We start from the raw sequence: 19,777 nt of genomic DNA, 5'->3' as shown, positions 1-19,777 counted from the left end.
ACTACTCTCCCAATTGCACCTCACTACCTGTGCACTTGACCAAATCCCATCTTACTTCTCCCCAACCTTACCCCTGTGTTCATGTTGGCCTTCCCTTCATCTTTTAAACATGCATCCATCACACTATTCCCTAAGAAGCCATCTTTTGATCTTTCATTTTTGTCGAGCTGCTCCCTCATTTCATTGCTCCTCTTTGCATCAAAATTCCTGGATCAAAATGTCTACCTAGAACTATCCTCCCACCTCTCAACCAACTCACTGTTCGATCAACTGCAATCTTGCTTCCAACCCCAGGACTCTACTGAAACTGCCCTAACCAAAGTTGCTTACGATCTACCGACTATATAAGCTTCAAAACATTACTCTGTAATCATTCTCCTAGAACTGTGCTCTTCTTTCGACACAGTCTAAAACTCCCTCCTATTACAAATACTCCCTTGGCATTACAAATTTGGCTTTTTCCCCGATCTCCTCGTACCTCAATGACTGAAAATTTAGTGTCTCTCACTCGCACATCACTTCCTTCCCTTGCCTTTTCTCTGTTGGCATCCCCGAAGGCTTTTTTCTGGGCTCCCTACTCTTCACCATCTACACCTTTGGCCTAAGACAGCTCAAAGAATCTCATTGCCTTTAGTAAATCTTCCTCTCTGGCCCACATGTTACCTCCCTTCTTTCTATGGAGAAAACTGAACACTTTATCTTTCCCCCATCTCCTTAACACCCCCACTAGACTTATCAATCACAATCAATGGCTCTATACTTTCACCAGTCCCGCAAGTTTGCTGTCTAGGTATAACATTTGACTCTCTACTTTAAACTGCACATACAGGTCCTAGCCACCTAATGCTGCCTCCAGCTCAAAAACATGTTGAGTCTATATATAAAAAGCTAATATATGCTTCATCATGTCCATCTAGGCTACTGAAGCAGCCTTCTCTGCAGCTTTCCATCCGACACTCTTGTGCACCTCCCATCCATCCTCAACTCTGCTGCCCAGCTAATCCACCTCTCCTCCTGTTACTCCCCTATCTTGCCCTTTAGTAATCCCTTCACTGGCTACCCATTGTCCAGATAATCAAATTCAAAATGTTACCAATGCTATATAAAGCTGTTCACAACCTGTCCCACCATACATCTTTGATCTAGTATCCCAATACATCTCCACACATAATCTCCATTTCTCACAAGACTTCTTCCTCTGCTCTATCCTGGTGTTTTCCTCAAATAATCATCTTCAAGATTTCTCCCCTGCTTCACCTATACTCTGAGACTCATTACCCCAACACCTCAGACTCTTCACCACCTTGGAAAGCCTCAAAAAGAAACTGAATACCTACCTCTTTGCATAAACCTACAATGTACAGTAACTCTTCTGCCACTACAACCTGAGCACCTTATACCCTCACCTTCTGTCTTCTTCCCCCTTCCTTGTACTAGTACACTGTATCTCAGCAATGCCGCTTGATGCGGCTTTAATTGGCTATAATAATTAGGACAACTTTTAGGTCATAAAATTAGGACATCCTCAAAAAATGACAACACGCCAAGTAAGGTTGGACATATTTATTGCACAACAGAAATCAGAATTGCTATGACTTCTTATAACTGTTAGAATTAGGGCGGCTTCAGACGACCGTATATTGGTGGGGTATTCACGCCGGCTGATATACGGTGTCTCTCTCTGCAGGGGGAGGAGGCTGGAAGAACTGGGAGCAGTGCTCTGAGCTCCCGCCCCCTCTCTGCCTCCTCTCCACTCCCTCTGCACTATGTGCAGTGAGAGGAGGCGGGGCTAAGTTCCGGGAATTAGCACTGCTCCTGGCTCTTCCAGCCTCCTCCCCCTGCAGAGAGGGTTGCCATATATCGGCCGGCGTAAATACGCGGCCGATATAAGGTCGTCTGAATAAGCCCTTAGAATGCAGTTGATGATAGGAAACCAGTGTCTGATTGCTAGCTTTGTTTGATGAAAACTGTATTAAGGTAATTAAAATGTAAATCTTACTTACAATTATCCTCATGTTTTTTAGCTGCTGAAATGAATGTATACATTTCAAAATAGACAGGGTCATATAGTAAATAGTTTTTTTTCACTTATTTCAGGAGTGAGCATCCATTAGCCCAGCTCTATTGCCATTCCATTATGGAGAATCACCACTTTGACCAGTGCCTCATGATTCTAAACAGCCAGGTTAGTGAAAAGAGGGAGTATATCTAGCTGGGGTGGAGATATAAGCTCTGCAAGGTGATTGATTTATTGTATCTTACTTTGCCTTATAGAGTTATTAATGACTTGAACAGTTTTTGTTTTTTTGCGTTTCTTTTTTCATCGTTGTCTTTTCTTTGCTAACATAACCAAATAAGAACTCTTTTACTGTCGCTACTCGCTTCGACTAAGGCTGCGTACCTGTGCCAGAAACGTGTCAGAAGAAGCTGCCATATTGTGGTTGTAAATGGATATTTTTAAAGTGAATTAATAAAGTTTAACTTTCCAAGCTGGGGGTGAGCTAGTTTTCTCTACAGCACATTTAACTCTACGCACGTCTTCTCTCCCCTTTATGTCAAGATTTGGTGGGTAAACTGGATTTTTTCTACATTTACAGAGGTCAGAATGCAGCCAATAAGCAGGCAGGGTACCTTGATGATGTCACCAAATGTGTCCTCCGTCTTGCATATGGGCAATAATTTCATTGGACGCCGGCATCTCATTCCCCAGCCATATATAATATAGGCACTGTATTACCAGCGGCAATTTTATATCTGAGCACAGGACAGAGAAGCTGCAACATATTAGGGGGTAATATAGAAGCTGCATCATGTTTATATGCCTATACAAAATGTGCTCTGTATTTAGGGAGAGATATTCTGCGGAGGATATATTTCTGCTGGTGTGAAAAATTGTATACCAACATAAGATAAACTCTGTTGTATCAGAGGGACCAGAGAAGCTGCATGAGTGTTATACATCTACACAAAATGTGCTCTATACTTAGGGAGAGAGAATCTGTAGAGCATATATTTCTGCGGATGGGACCATACATAGCAGGAGCAGGTGTATTTTTGTTAATTTACAACAAAACAAACAGGGAAACAGCAAAAGGCATAGTGTGTGTTAGCGGCCTCAGGCCTCGGTCAGACGGGTGTTTTTTCGCGCGATTTGCGCATGCGATCTGCGCATATTTAGAACTATTGCTTCGCAATGGCATCAATCACATGGCCGCTTTTTATGCGGATGTCCAATAAATTATAGGACACGAGGAATCGCAGATCGCGCCTATCTGCGATCTGCGAATCCTTGTGTTCTATATATGCGCTCAATGGAGCCGGCGGCAGCAGCACCGATCCCATTGAGAACATATACTACAAAGATCATTCTCCTCTGCCACAGCTGTAACAGCTGTGGCAGAGAAGAATGATGTTCGCCCATTGAATTCAATGGAGCCGGCAATACAGCCGGCTCCATTGAAAGCAATGGGCTGCCGGCGAGCGCGGGATGAATTTTCGGGAAGGGCTTAAAAATATAAGCCGTTCCCTGAAAATCATCCTAAAATGTGTAAAAATTGAATTGCTATTGAATGACAGCTGAGAGCTGCCCCTGATTGGTCCCTGCGCTGAGCCAATCAGAGGCAGCACTCACTCACCCATTCATGAATTCATCATGAAATCAGGGGCAGCTCTCAGCTATTGAATGACAGCTGAGAGCTGCCCCTAATTGGTCCCTGCGCTGAGCCAATCAGAGGCAGCACTCACTCACCCATTCATGAATTCATGAATGGATGAGTGAGAGCTGCCTCTGATTGGTGAGGGCTGTGACCAATCCGAGGCAGCCCATTCAGCAGGCGGGGATTTTAAATCCCCGGCTGCTGAATACTACACAGAGCAGTTCAGGAGAACTGCTGGCTGGCCGCGGCTGAACTCCGGCTGCAGGGACAAGGTGAGTATATATTTTTTTTTATTTTTACACATTTTAGGATGATTTTCTGGGAACGGCTTATATTTTTAAGCCCTTCCCGAAAATTCATCCTGCGCTCGCCGGCAGCCCATTGCTTTTAATGGAGCCGGCTGTATTGCCGGCTCCATTGAATTCAATGGGCGAACATCATTCTTCTCTGCCACAGCTGTTACAGCTGTGGCAGAGGAGAATGATCTTTGTAGTATATGTTCTCAATGGGGTCGGCGCTGCTGCCGCCGGCCCCATTGAGCGCATATATAAAATACAAGGAATCACAGATCGCAGATAGGCGCGATCTGCGAATCCTCGTGTCTGCCTGTTTTGCCGAAAAATGCTGCTAGCTGCAGATTTTTCGGCCCTGGTCACGCGATTTGCGGATGCGCATCCGTCATGCGATCCGCAAATCACTGCAAAAAACGGTCGTCTGACCGAGGCCTTCAGACTTTGTTCAGAGCTGCACATCTAGTTAATACAAATTGCAGGCGTAAGGAAGCAGCTACCTGTGGGGTGACGGGAAATAAGTGAAGCTGTGCAAATCAGAGACAGTTCAGAATATACAATATATTTAGTCTCAGGTCTTCTTTTTTTCACATATTGTGCTGGCCCGGGGGATGTAGCCCAGTAGGTGCTGATGTTTTTTGGGGGAATTTATGGTTCAAAAGTATTTTATTGAACTGCATCATCCATAACAAAACATGCATAATGGTTGTAAGATAGTTGTACAGCAGTACTCACATAAACCATATCTTTCTTACTTGTTGTTTACTTAACTATTTATACAGTAAATTTCAACAATGTCCCCATTACTTTTCTCAACCATAGACTTAGTAGTCTGGGGAAGACTGAGGAAAGAGATAGGGGAAAAAGAGATGGAAAAAAGAGACACAGAGAAGTGGGGGGAAAGGAGGGAACCGGGGTAGTGGGACCCTGTTCCTCAGGGTCGACGATATAGACTGTGCTCTAAGTCCATCAGCAGGCTATAATCCATAAGTGACCGTCCATTTCTGCTAAGTCGAAGCTTGATAACACCGTCACTAAGCCAAGCACTAAATCCTGGTGAGGAACGAAAATGTATTCACACCGCCCATGTAGCATAGAATTTGGTGAATCTCAACTCGTCTTTGGCACATAGCTCTTCCATGTACTTAAGGTTGTCCAATGATTCCAGCCACATCAGCCTCCAGGGAGGGGTGGTAGATTTCGACTTCCTAGGGATTATCTGCCTCACGGCAAGTAGAAAAGTTCTCTAAAGAGAGCTCTTTATTTGAGCCAGACGGCCCGGAATCATTGACTTTTGGGGAATTTACAACAAAAGAAAAAAAAACAAATGAAGACAGCCAAAAGACATAATGTGTGTTAGCTGCCTCAGACGTTGTTCAAAGTTGCACGTCTGACCAATACAAATTACGAGCATACGTGATGCAGCTGCCATTGGTTTTCTGCAAACTACATAGTTAGCTAAAAACTTAAGTAATTAGTTAAAAATAAAAATAAGAAAACAAAAACCTGAAGAAAGCAAATGTGTTGGTAGTGGTGGTAGAGGATGGCCATTGTTTGAAACCGCAGGTGGTGACAGAATAGTGGTTTAAGATTTGTGGTAAGCGTTTAAAATGCAGCAAGAACGTAAACACCCTCAACACAATATGTATGAACAGCCACATGAATTCATACCACCCATTGCCTTGGAAAGCCCACCTAGGCCAGAAGGCAAAGAGTCAGCCTCATCTTGCTCCCTCTCCTGCTGATGTAGCTGCCTCTTCCTCTGTCTTCCTCCCTGTTCATGCAATAGTCTCTGAGCACAGAGAGCCAGTTTTGTGTAGGGGCAGTAGCACACTTACTTAAGGCCCTTCCTTCGCAATTGACCACCGGGACTGCAGGCTTCAGAGCCAAGAGTGGGAAACTGAGAGCAGACGTTGAGCCGTCACCATCACTATTACCTTCGCTGACATTGACATCTATCCCATAGTCCAGCATGTCCCAGGTCAGCAGCCAACCCTCCACTCTCCAAGCTATGTTAATGCAAAAAACAAAATACCACCCAAAACATCCACGAGCACAGAGCCGGAACGCAAGCATTGCACAGCTTCAGGTAATGGAACTGCTGCCCTTTAGACCATTGGATACAGATGCCTTCTGCATCATGATGCTCCATGCTAATCCACAGTACCAGCCCCCATTTCTTTGCCCAAAAAGCCATCCATGAGTGATAACATGTCTGTGGCATTTCAAAATTCTGTCAATGGCGGGGTGCAGCTGACCAAGGACACGTGGTCCAGCAAGCATGGCCATGGGCATTACATATACTTAACAGCACACTGGGTCAATGTCCTGGAGGTCGGGCATGAAGCCAAAAGGAGTGGCCCATGTTTCATGGTCCCCCTCCTCTTTCTCTTACTACCATCTTTCAACACCCTCCACATCAGTGCAGATATCCATATGTGACAAAACTAAACCTCTATACAGTGCTGCATGTGGGAAATGCCAAGATGCTGTGCCAAAACTCACAAATCGAGGGGAGTGCAGCCACACCAACAAAGAGTTGTTGATGGCTCTGCAGGCTCAGGCTGACATGTGACTGACCCGCACAATCCAAAAAATTATCAATCCTAATGACGTACTAATCAGTATTACCATCCCAGGTAGGTAGTGACAATTACATGTTGTTGTCACAGGAGGAATAAGGGATACCAATTTCCCAACTGTTTGGCCATGCTGCCATTACTCCACACCACAGAAAGAGTGGCTTTGGGCAAGAAAGGGAGGCATCTTCTCCAATATGTTTCTCAACCTATTGAAGAAGTATAGAGGAGGAAGAGAAGGAGGAGGAAAATAAGAGGGATAATATTGGGGCAGGGGAGGGGGCTACGCATCGTTTATTTTATCCATCCCTAACCCCAGCTGTTCTTCATGGATGGTGGGACCAGCCTGAGGACATTCTATCTCAGCAATAGCACAGGTATGAGTCACAGGCAGCACTTATCCATGATGGTCCAAAAATATGTCAGCTGCTGCATGGATGTACTCAAACATGGTGTTGGCCCGTTTAACTTCTAGGTGTCTAAGCTGGATCAGTGGCTGGAGCTTGCACAACATGCTTTAGAGGTACTTGCCTATCCCACTGCCAATGTGCCATCAGAAAGGGTGTTCATAATAATAAATCAGCTGGGTATTTCACCTGACTTCTGCACCCCCATGGCAGATTCCACTGATTAGTTAACACGCTGGTCATTTTTACTTTTATATGACTGAGCAAAGATTTATATCAAAGACCAAACTGTGCCCTTAAGGTGCTGTTGGTGGTGGTGGTTATGGAACTGCTGTCATTCTCCTGCTTCCACTACCTTTCTCTCTCCTTCTCCCACAAATGAAAAATATGTCAATATGAAAATACATGTTTCGACAAGGAGCACACTCTGCCTTCAAGGTGCTGTTACTGGTGTTGTTGATGCGGCTCTCTTTCTCCTGCTTCCTCCATGTTTATTCTTCATTACCCAAAAAACAAAAATTCTGTAAAGCACAAGACACAGCAGTAGCTCTACAGCTTTTCCTTGGACAAGGCTCATGCATTGGTGTTCTGTTCACCTGGTAGAAGATATCCTTTGCAAAATTTATAACATTGCTTTTAAAACAAGCACTATACCTGTTGTCTCCCTTGGCATACTTTTTGATAGCACTACTGCTTTTCCTTATAGGATAAAGAGGCCCGCTAGGGTGTTCTGTTCACCTAGTAGAATTTCTCCTTTGCAAAATGTATGACATTGCTTTAGAACAAGAACCACACCTGCTATCTTGCTTAGTCTAATTTGTGATCTAGGAGACCCTATGTGGGCCTTCTTTTGTTTTCAGTGACACCCATGTGCTACAAGTGACCTCCACCACACCGTACATTATTTTGACCAATTTTTGTAGTGTTCTCCAGATGTGTGGCTGTAAATACCATGCAATTTGGGGGGCATGGGCTGCATTAAAGACCTTGTGGAGGGCAAATTAGTGAATCCAATTTTTACTCCCATTGATCATAATAGGAGTCAGAATTGGCCACACCGATTCATGATGATTTTGGTGAAATTGGCCCGATCCCGACCCGAACCAATTATTTCACTAATCTTTCATCACTATTCATAATAAAACACCATACCTACAAGGAGGCAAGTCCCAATCCAAGCCCCTAACCTGAGTAACACCTATAACAGGAAGCCAAAAATTGAGTAAACTGTCATTAAGTTCAATATTCTGAGGTAATTAATTTCATTAAATATTTTTTTAGGAATTGGAGTATTCTTTTAATTCAGAAATTTTAATAAATGCGGGAACTCTCTTATCTGGGGAAAGCTGATGATTACACACCCTGCTGATGCTTCTAATTACACACCCTGCTGATGCTTATCTTTTGAGTATGGAGATCAGTTTCATTAAAGGGTTATTCCAGTTAGTGGCCATAATTGAAAGTATTCACCATCCACTGGGTTGCTTCTCCCTTCTTCCCTAATGTAGCAGCAAATGGGCCACTGGTCGCGCATGCGCAGTCGCAACCCTATTCATTTCAATGGGGCAGACAGAGCTAGCCAAGTACAAAGCACTCATCTATGTCCATCAGTCAATTGAAATGAATGGAGCATGACACTCCTCCATTCATTTCATTGGGGCTGACAAAAATAGCCGAGTGCTGTCTGTTTGCTGCATTGAAGTGAGTGGAGCACCACACCCCTCCATTTCATTGGGGCTGACAAAAATAGTTGAGTGCTATCTGTTTGCTCCATTGAAATGAATGGAGCGGTTGCTACGCATGTGCAACCAGCTGCCCTTTCACTTCTATGTTAGGGAAATGGGGTGAAACAACCCAGCATTGCAGGTCCCTCATTCTCTGGATCGGAGGGATTATCAGCGGTCTGACCCATAGTAATTTAACAGTTTTTACCCGTCTAGTGGATGAGTGAAAATTTTAATTATGGCCACTATCCCTTTAAGTACAGTCCCTAGACAGTAAATACAGTATGATGCAAAATAAATGCAATACCTAGAGCTTTTAACCCCTTAACTACAATACAGTTCCTTATAGCAGCCATGAGGGGGTGCACAATGCACCCTCATGGCACTGCAGCATAAGCTCTGCACTAGAAGTGGGAGCTTGACTGTCGAATGACACGTATAAAGGCAAGAATTGGAAGAACCCCAGCTCCTGACAGTTTAATCCCTTAGAAGTGGTTTACATCACTCCATTTGTCCCCGTGCAATGCAATCAGTGAGTGCTGATAGATTGTCATAGCAGCTGAGGTGTAACAAAGGCTCCCAGGTCTGCTAATAGGCCCAGAGATCCAGAGCATTTATATCCTTTAGCTGCTATTGAACAATACTGGGCACGATTGATCTGGAATTGTTAAACATTTGTATGTTTATGGATTAGAGATGTATTCTGCAGAATGGAGCTATGAATCAAAGAGTAAAAGTGCATGTCTTTTCATTCTCAGGGCAGCCAGATCCTGAGCGGTCTTTCTGTTCAGGACTACAAGCTTGCACTGAAGTTGATAAAACAGGCGATCCTTGCTACAGATTTGGCTCTTTATATAAAGTAAGTCTAAATGATCATCCACGGATTGTCTTGCTATTATAGACCATGCTTGATTTATTTTATTTTCAGTCATTGCACAGTCTAACTGACCAAAAAAGGAATGGCTAAACTTATTTTCCTTGGCAGCGCCTAGTACTTGTGTGCGTCACGAGCAATCTGTCTTACAGCCTTCAGCTTCAAGTTTCATATGGGTATCCACCATAACGTTGCTAAAGGCACTTGTCTTGCTTAAACAATAACAATATCACTCAGTGTGAATGTAATCCTCTGCTATCTCTGCAGGAGGAGGGGAGACTTTTTTAATCTGGTCAAAAAGAAGAATTTCAGGTGGGATGATTCCACACAAAGAGAACTGCTCTTGTAAGTATTTGGCTTCTGATATAACCAAAAGCTGGAGCTAAACTCCACAAAGTTATAGTCTCATAACACTTGTTCCAGAAGGAATATGTAACCCCTTAGTGACCAGGATAGTTTCAGGACCAGAGCACATTTCACAGTTCTACTATCTCACTATTTATTGGACATATAGGGCTATACATTTGTTTTAAGCAATAGAAACAGGAAAAACATATGTTTTATAATGTCATGAGGGTAAAAGCCACAACCTTCTATGGGATCAATACACCACCAATTCAGTGAATCCATATGTGTGTGTTTGGGCATGGTTTAAGTAAAGAATATCAGATTTTTCCTAATTTCATGTATAAATAAGCCATGCATTTTTCACCTCTGCTGCAGTTGACTGTTTTATGCCATAAGTTAGACGTTACTCAGAACTTCCATTCTGCGTATGTTTCATTCTTTAGTGAAGGCAGTTGTTGCATTCTGTTTTGTAGCCAGCTCTCCCAGGGTGTGTGCTGCAGAGGGTGTCCTCTTTCTTCTTGGCTCTCCTGTTCGGTACAAGCAGCTGTGTTGTAAAATGTTCCTATTAGAGTCCACTGGAGACATGCAGAAGGGCTGCCCATACTTCATACAGAGTCGGATAGGTCATAGAGCAAAGACCTTATGCACAGCCCAAACCCTGACCGCTCCACCTGCAATATGTAGAAGTGTTCTTTTTACCAAACAGAACCTGTGCTTTAGATTGGATTCACACAAGCGTATATTAGCCACGTTTTCATGCCCGGTCGATATACGCTGCCCTTCTGATGCATTGGTTTACAATGCATTAGTTCACATGGGCCTATTTCCGCGGTGTAAAAGCACCTGGACGGGCGATTTTACACCTGCAGCGGCTGCATAGACTCCTTTGATTGCTAAACTCCCGCCCCTTTCCTATTCCTCTCCGCCTCTTGCTGCCTGTTTGCAATGGGAAGGGCCGGGATAGGGGCAGAGCTAGTTGCTAAGCTCCCGCCCCCTCCCATTGCTGGCTGAGATAAGGGGCGGACAGGGGGCAGTAGCTTAGCACACTAGCTCCTGCCCCAACCTGCCTCCTCCGCTTGCAGAGAGCTAAACTGTCTCTCCCAACCCAGTAGCATTGCAGGCTGGTGTTTATGCGCCGGGCCAGGGCCATCTGAACGGGCACACAAATGTTAGATTTGTGCACCCGTTCGCACATTTTTTACATGACCGGCGGGTGAACATAAAATTGCTGCCGCCCATATGAATAACTCCTTAAGTTGTAAGCAGAGATCAATTATCTTTTTTTTTATCACTGACAGTGTTAGGCTAGTTTCACACGGGCGATCACAATTTCTCCACGAAAACATTACGTCTTTTTTCTTGCGATTTTGCCGCGATTTATTAGTGTAAGGCAATGGGACGTTCTAATGTTAAAATCGCATTGCATCGCAGTGCAAGTTTGCTGTGTTGTGATACGATAAAACACAGGCTCCATAGCGAAACATGGGAGATAAAAAAAAATCACACATTGCAGATAGATAGAGCATGACACACATCAGTGAAAACATCGCAGATGGAGAGGAAACCATTGTAAATGATTGATTTCATAATCTGCCCGTGTGATTCCACCCTTAGAATAGAAAGCATTTTGAGTTCTGGGGGTTTATTTCTTCCAGACAAGATAATTATCAGCAAACAGAAAGCATCTTGGTACAATTTTTTGGGGTGACATTAAAGTGGACCATAGCCGCAGCCAACGTCATTGGAGGTTCTTGCAGTACAATAGGTTGCATACACTACAATGGATAGACTAAAAAAAGGTCAGCACGCAAAAGCTGCAATAAGAACTTTTCACTTTTATTGAATAGATTCAATAAAATTGAAAAGTTTTTTTTTTGTTGAGGCTTTTGCGTACTGACCTCTTTTTTTAGTCTATCAGTGAAAGCTCTATTGAGCTTGCTGCACAGCAGGGTGAGGATCACACATGTATCAAATTGGAATAGAGCTTACAGTGTTGTTACGTAAAGCTACTCTCACACAGCCTGCGTTTTACCGCAATTAGTGTGGCATTTCAGACACACCGTTAATAGAGATTAGCGAGCATGCTCGTTTAAGCCTGATGGTCGATCGAACATTGATATTTTCGAATAACTGATTACTCGACCAAGTACCATGCAGGGGGTGGGGTGGGGGAGAGAGATCTCTCTCCCCTTTTCCCCTGCATGACACTCGGTCGAGTAATCAGTTATTCGAAAATATCAATGTTCGATCGACCATCAGGCTTAAACGAGCATGCTCACTCATCTCTAAACATTAACCACACTACAACGCTCCCATTGATCTCAATGGGGCTTTGCAGACCAGCACTCGAATGGGGCGTTTCAAATGCCGCTATTTTTGAGTGCCATCTGCTCTATTTTTTAGGTTTTAGCACTTTTTAATGCACCTAGTCACCCATCACAGTGATGGGGTGTGTTAAAAACGCCGTCAAATGCTCTAACATGCGTTCGAAAATGCTGTGTGAAATCACTGTGGTTTCGGATGCGGCATTTTCTAAACACGTGTGAGAGTGGCCTTAAGCTGCCTGTCTATGAAAAGTCAAGAGGGAGTCACTGGGTAGTGTTTGCCAGCCAGACCTGGAGCAGCTGCTGGGTCTGGGACTGCCCGCAGGGCACTGTGAAGTAACTTGCATATCACAATTATGCTAGAGCATATATCGGCCACGTTTTCACACCTGGCCGATATGCGCTGCGCCTCTGATGCATTGGTTTAAACTGTTTGGCCCCGCTCGACAGCATTGCAGGCTCACTGTATATGCGCCGGGGCAGGACTGTCTGAACTGGCGCACAAACGTTAGATTTGTACCCCTGTTCACGCATTTTTACATCGCGGGTGAACGTAAAAATGCTGACGCCCGTGTGAATAAGCCCTTAAAGTGGCCTTCCAATCCTTCCAAAGACGACTGCATCACTTCTTTGACTATCTGAGGCATTAGTATGCATTGGTAGTCTGAGACACTACATGTGGATCTGACTGACCAGTGGTGCTAGGTACTCTCCCTAATGAGAAACCATACCCTTTCCGACCCTTAGACTAATAATGCATACTAATGCACAGTGTGCATCAGGTAGTCAGAGAAGCTGTGCGGTCACCAATGTTTCTCCAGGCTTGGAGGGTCGCTTTCAATTCTTTTTCTCTACAATTGAGAATATATGAATGGGAAAAAATTGTATATACCTGTATATGCCAATATATGTCTGTAAACGCATTAACAGACCCTATGAGGTGTTTAATAGGCATATTTCGCCTGACAAGACTACAGAATTACCAGTCGTATATTATACAATACAGTATGTAAGCCACTACTAAGGGTTCTTTTACACGGAACGACTGTTGGGCGCCTAACCAGCGGTGATCGCACTTGTCCTTGCACGCATGAATCATAATCGTTCGTGAATGGAGGAGGAGCATACTGGCCGCCTGCCTTCATTCACAGTAAACAGGCAGTTCTTCATAGATGGACGACTGCCTGTTTACACAAGCAGATTGTCATTTGATTTTTATGTTTGCACAAACTGAACAAGGGATGATAAGCAAACAAATTATCGTTTCGCATTCAGTTGCTTGCAGCGTTTACATTGAACGATCATCATCAAGATTCGCAAGATCCAGATAACATCTAAACCATCGTTCAGCATAAAAGGGTCCAATGACTTCCTATTTTCATACTTATCTGTAGGAAGTCTATTACCCACAGAGAAATCAGAATATCAATCAAATATTTCTAATGGTTTCCAAGAGAGAATCCCGCAGCAGACCAGGCAATACGCTAACAGCGCAGAGGTATCCAGCAATGTATGCCAAGCCACTGAAGGGACTATGGACCTCCAGTCCCCAAGTCAGACATCAACAAAAAAGAAGTGGCAGCATCCGTTGAGGGTTTTGAAGTAAAATCAGCAGCTTTATTACTCCATATTCAAAGTGGTACAGGCAACGTTTCGACTACAGTTAGTCTTTGTCAAATGTTTCTAAGGGATTTTTGACATTATATAGGAAAAAAAATAGCTATTAATTTTGAAAACCATTCATAGATCCAATCAAACAACAACAGTATTGTTTCTAAAAAAAAATTACTAATAGGTCATTTATCTGTAGTGATTTTGAAGAGATTTTGTATGCAGCTCTCTCCATTCCTTATAGTTAGTTAGGTGGATTCAGAACTGACTGAGTGATCATACTCAAAAAGTGGTCATAAATGGCTGCACATTCAAGTGGAAGAATGTAGTGAGTGGGGTGCCACAAGGCTCTGTCCTAGGCCCAGTGTTGGTAAACATTTTTATAAATGATCTGGAGGAGGGAATTGAGGGGAAACTGATCAAATTTGCTGATGACACAAAGCTAGGAGGGATCGCTAACAGCAGGGAAGAGAGAGAGTATTCAAAAAGATCTAGAAAAGCTTGACCAGTGGGTGGCGACTAACAGAATGGTATTTAACAAGGAGAAATGCAAAGTCCTACATCTGGGCAAGAAAATGAAAAAAGCACATACAGAATGGGAGGAATTGTGCTAAGCAGCAGCACATGTGAAAAAGACTTGGGATATACTAATAGATCATAGACTGAACATGAGTCAACAATGTCATGCAGCAGCCAAAAAGGCAAACACAATTCTGGGACGTATTAAGAGAAGCATAGAGTCTAGATCATGTGAGGTAATTATCCCCCTCTACTCTTGTTTAGTCAGACCTGATCTGAAATACTTTGTCCAGTTCTGGGCACCCCACTTTAAAAAAGACACAGACAAACTGGAGCAAGTTCAGAGAAGAGCTACCAAGATGTGAGCTGTCTGCAAATCATGTCCTTTAAGGAACGGTTAACCCTTTCCTATCCAATAATTTTTTCTCATTCATTCTCCCCAGCTCCAAATAAATTGGAGCTGGTGAGAATGGATGAGAAAAAATACATTTCCCTGCACCCTCCTGAACTGACAGAGTTCAGGAGGGTGCAGATGCTCACTGCACCGTGGGGGCCTGCTTACCTGTCCGGCGTCTTCCGCATTCTCCCTCTGCCTCCCGGCTCAGCGATCATGTGACCGCTGGGGTCAGGTGGCACCCAGCAGTCACATGATCGCCAAGCCGGGAGACAGAAGGGAGAATGCGGAAGACGCCGGACAGGTAAGCAGCCCCCCCCCCCCCACGGTGCAGGCTCCCGGCTCGGCGTTCACGTGACCGCTGGGGGTCAGGTGACACCGGCGGTCACATGATCGCCGGACGGAATCTCCTGCATTACATAGCGCTAATTGAGCGCTATGTAATGTGTAAAGGAGAAGGCAGAAAGGAATTTTTCTGCACTCAAGAAAGGCATCAAGGCCTTTTTAAAACTCTTTTAGTGAGTTTGCCATCACAATGTCCTCAGGTAGAGAATTCCATAGTTTCACTGCTCTTACAGCAAAGAACCCCCTTCTATGTTGGTGTAGAAACCTTTTTTTTTCCTTTTCTTCTAGATGTAGAGGGCAGCCCTCTTGTTACAGTCACAATCCTTGGTATAAATAGAACAGGGAAGAAATCTGTGTTTTTACCATTGATATACTTGTTCATATTAATTAGGTCACCCCTAAGCCATCTTTTTTCTAAACTTTATAACCCCAATTTTATTAACCTCTTTGGGTATTGTAGTCCACCTATTCCGTTTATTACTTTAGTTGTCCATCATTGAACCTGCTCTGATATGTCTTTTTTGACTACCTGTGCTCAAAACTGTACGCACTTTTCCATGTGTGGACTGACCAGTAATTTGTAAGGAAGAAGAACAATGTTATCGTCATGTGTCCCTAGACCTCTTTTGATGATGCTATTCACCTTGGCGGCAGCTGCCTGACACTGGTTGCTCCAGCTGAGTTTACAGTTAATTAATATTCCTTTTTCCATGTGTTTTATCCAGGGTTTTCCCATTTAGTGTGTAATGGTGACATGCGTTTTTCCTACTCATATTCATAACCTTATATTTATCAGTGTTTAACTTCATTCACTTTTCTCCCCAACTCCCCAACTTATCCAGATCCATTTGCAACCACATTCTGTCCTCTCTTGTGTTAATTACCTTGCATAGTCTTGTATCATCTATGAATATTAATATTTTACTGTACAATCCTTTTACAAGGTTGTTAATATATATAACAAAGTGCCCAGTATCAACCCCTGTGGTACCCTATTGATAAGGGTGACCCAATCACAGTATGTGCCATTAACAACCACCCTCTGCTTTCTATCACTGAGCCAGTTACTTACCCACTTACAAACAATTTCCAGACCACGCATTCTTATTTTATATACCAGCCTTTTGAGGCACAGTATCAAACACTTTGGAAAATTTGAGATATATGAGATCGAATGACTCTCCTCAGTCTACTCTAGAACTTACCTCCTTGAAGAAGAAGAAGCTGATCAGAGTGATTTAACAGGAGCAACCCCTCACAAACCCTTGCTGATATGGAGTTATACAGCTATTTTCCTTGAGGTACTCCAGAATAGCATCTCTTAGAAACCCATCAAAGAATTTACCCACAATAGAAGTCATTCAATGGCCTATAGCTTCCGGGTTCACTTTTTGATCCCTTTTTGAATATCGGCACCACATTTGCTATGCACCAATGCCGTAGAACAGACCACGTCACTATAGAGTCCTTAAATATAAGAACCAATGGTCTGTCTAACACATTACTTAATTCCCTCATAACCATGGGGTGCATGTCATTGGGAACCAGCTACTTGTCTACTGTAATTTTTTTAAGGTGGCTCTGCACTTCCTCATCGGTTACACTGATGACTTTTATTGGAGAGTTTACTTTATAACCCTGCATTTCACCTGACATTTCATTTTCCTCTGTTAATACACTGGAGAACAATACTAATAGATTTGTTTCCTCTTCATTACCCTGTACAATTTTTCTATATATAGTTGAAGAGCAGTTTAGGGTGAGTTTTACTTTCTCTGGCAATGATTTTCTCTGTCTCCACCTTTGCTGCTTTTATCTGCTTTTGAAACATTTTTTATCATTATAGGTTTTTAGTGCTTTTCAGCTGTCTTCTTCTTTTACTAGGTTAAACACTTTCTTTTTGTTGTTTGCTTTCTTTACATATTTCTTTAGCTACATTGGTTATCTCCTATTCCTAACCCTTTTATTGCTGTAATGTATGAACTGCGTATTGCTGTAATGTATCCCAGTGAGTTTTTACAATGGTTTTAAACATTTCCCATTTATTGCCAGTACTCTTATTTTTGAGGACACTGTCCCAGTCATTGAGGTTAAGGGCATCTGTAGCTTGATCATCCTGCACTGCCATACAGTGGATATAAAATGTCCACACACTGCTGTTAAAGTGTCCTGTTATTTCAGATTTTTTTCTACCTAGATATGAAGCATTATCTGTAGAATTCCATTGAAAAACAAACTAAAATGTTTAGGGTAGGACAATAAAAACAAAACTAAAATAATGTGTGTGCATAAATATGCACACCCTAAAACTAAGGGTGGCTTCACACGAGCGTGTTTTTGTGCATGCATAAGCACGCACAAAAACACGCTTCTATTAGAACCAATGCATTCCCTATGCTGTGTGCACATGTCCGTACTTTGCAGGTGCGTGCCTGTAAAGATAGGACATGCGTGCACCACAGGGAATGCACGCATTGTCTTCTATGGAGCCGTGGCTGCTGCCGGCGGCTCCATTGAAGACAATGGTCTGCCGGCACCCCTGAATTGTTTTTCAGGGAAGAGCTTTACATATAAGCTCTTCCCTGAAAAACAATAATTTTAGTGTAAAAAAAAATAAAAATACTTACCCGTCCGCCGCTGCAATGTCCCCTCAGGGATGAAGAACACATCTGCCGCATGCTTCAGATGTTTTCTTTATCCCCACAAGGAAAAAGCATTCCCTGCTGCACCTGCCACATCTGTGACAGATGCAGTAAAGGAATTCTTCATCCCTGCGGGAAATAAAGAATTACCTACCGCAGCTGTCACAGATGACAGCTGCAGTAGGGGATCCAGCTACCGGCATCCTGTAATTGTTTTTCAGGAAAGGGCTTTAAATATAAGCATTTCCCTGAAAAACAAAGAAAAGTGATGATACAAATTTAAAAAAAAACATACTCCCCTTTCTTCAGCTGCCGGGGCTCAGCCGCATCCTTTCTGCGCTGTCCCCGACTCTGTAATGCAGTTCTTTTAGCAGGTGGGGATTTAAAATCCCCGCCTGCTGAAAGAGCTGTTTCTGATTGACTGAGGCACTTAGCCAATCACAGGCAACTTTCGCCTGTCAGTCATTCTGCGAGCTGTCATCTGTGACAGCAGTGGTGGGGAATTCTTTATTCCCCGCAGGGATGAAGAATTCCTTTGCTGCATTTGTCACAGATGTGGCAGGTGCAGCAGGGAATTCTTTTTCCTCGCGAGGATGAAGGAAACATCTGCCGTGGCAGCGGCGGACAGGTACGTTTTTTTTTTTGTTTGTTCTTTTTTTACACTAAAATTCTTGTTTTTCAGTGAAAAGCTTAAATGTAAAGCCCTTCCATGAAAAGCAATTCAGGGGTGCCAGCAGATCATTGTCTTCAATGGAGCCGCCGGCAGCAGCTGCGGCTCCATTGAAGACAATGTACGAACCTTTATACACGCGTGTTTTTTCCCCGTACAGGGGTGCACACCTATGTACGCACAAAAACACGCTCATGTGAAGCCACCCTAATACATTGTTGATGTACCCTATGACAGCATTCAGCCTTTTTTTGTAGGTGTCTATTAGCATGGCATATCTTGATTTGCAGTTGTACACTGGTCAGTCATGGAGCACATTCTAAATAAGGATCATACAGAAAGATTAAATAAAAGTAATATATGCAAGTGAAAATTGAAATAGATAAGCAGTAAATAAATGTGACTGTTCTAAAGTTCCTGAATCTAAATACACCTAATCTTAACTCATACAATTAAGAAACTGCACACTTTAGAATACAGCACGCATACTCACACACATACACATGGTATTAGGGTGCATTCAGACGATCGTATATCTGCTGGGTTTTTACACCCAGCCGATATACAGCGTCCCTCTCTGCAGGGGGAGGAAGTAGCTCCGCCCCCTCGCATTGCAAATAGTGGCGAGGGGTGGAGAGGAGGCAGAGAGGGGGCGGGAGCTCAGTGCACTGCTCCCAGCTCTTCCAGCCTCCTCCCCCTGCAAAGAGGAACGCTGTATATCGGCTGGGTTTTTACGCGTCTGAATGCACCCTAAGAAAGATTAGTTGGGTTGATGTTGGTTTTGGCCAGGTTCCATGACTGTACAAAGATGTGAGTGGATGCTTTTGATTCAGCATCATCTCCCAATTCTAGGGATATAATTATACTTTTAGTCTATACCCCACAGATGAAACATAATCTTAGTTATTATTCTCCCCAGCTGTAATCTCCTCAGGTAATCCGAAGACACAATCTGGGTATTCGACAATGAATGAGACCCACCTAATAGGATCTCCTGTGACCGCTGGCTGCTTTAGCTAGGGTCAAGAAAAAATTATAGATATGAATGGAACATCCTGGTCAGCAAAGGAAAAGACAATGAGACCAAAGTCCCATTCAGGACCAGTAAACCAATGAATATTAATTAACCTAGCTAGGACAGCATGTGTGAATATATAAATATCATACTTCCATGACATAAGGGTCTTCAGGTTTCAAAGTATTTTACAGCCTCAGGTCCTTGTGCTGTTATAGTCGGTACTGGAATTAATCAGGACCAGTGCCTGTTAATTACAGCCATATTTGGATATCCCTCTGAAGCACAAGCCCCATGATTGGTATTGAAAGGGGGACTACTAGATGATGTATACTTATGTGAAGCGTTGGGGGAGGAGTTAAGTATTGTAATGTAACAT

General features: G+C 43.3%; 1 protein-coding gene across 2 annotated transcripts in view; it reads left to right on the top strand.

Moving 5' to 3' along the window:
- The window catches only part of PDE5A (phosphodiesterase 5A), a 152,766-nt gene that overhangs the window by 109,360 nt on the left and 23,629 nt on the right, over nt 1-19,777 (top strand). For both annotated transcript variants that reach the window (XM_066573894.1, XM_066573892.1), the window contains exons 15-17: nt 2,098-2,185; nt 9,415-9,515; nt 9,798-9,875. In XM_066573894.1, the coding sequence (XP_066429991.1) occupies nt 2,098-2,185; nt 9,415-9,515; nt 9,798-9,875 (267 nt within the window). The remainder of the gene's footprint in view (nt 1-2,097; nt 2,186-9,414; nt 9,516-9,797; nt 9,876-19,777) is intronic.

This window comes from Eleutherodactylus coqui, chromosome 7 (assembly GCF_035609145.1).
Source record: "Eleutherodactylus coqui strain aEleCoq1 chromosome 7, aEleCoq1.hap1, whole genome shotgun sequence".
Lineage (NCBI taxonomy): Eukaryota > Metazoa > Chordata > Amphibia > Anura > Eleutherodactylidae > Eleutherodactylus > Eleutherodactylus coqui.
This window is presented reverse-complemented; position numbering and strand designations above follow the sequence as displayed.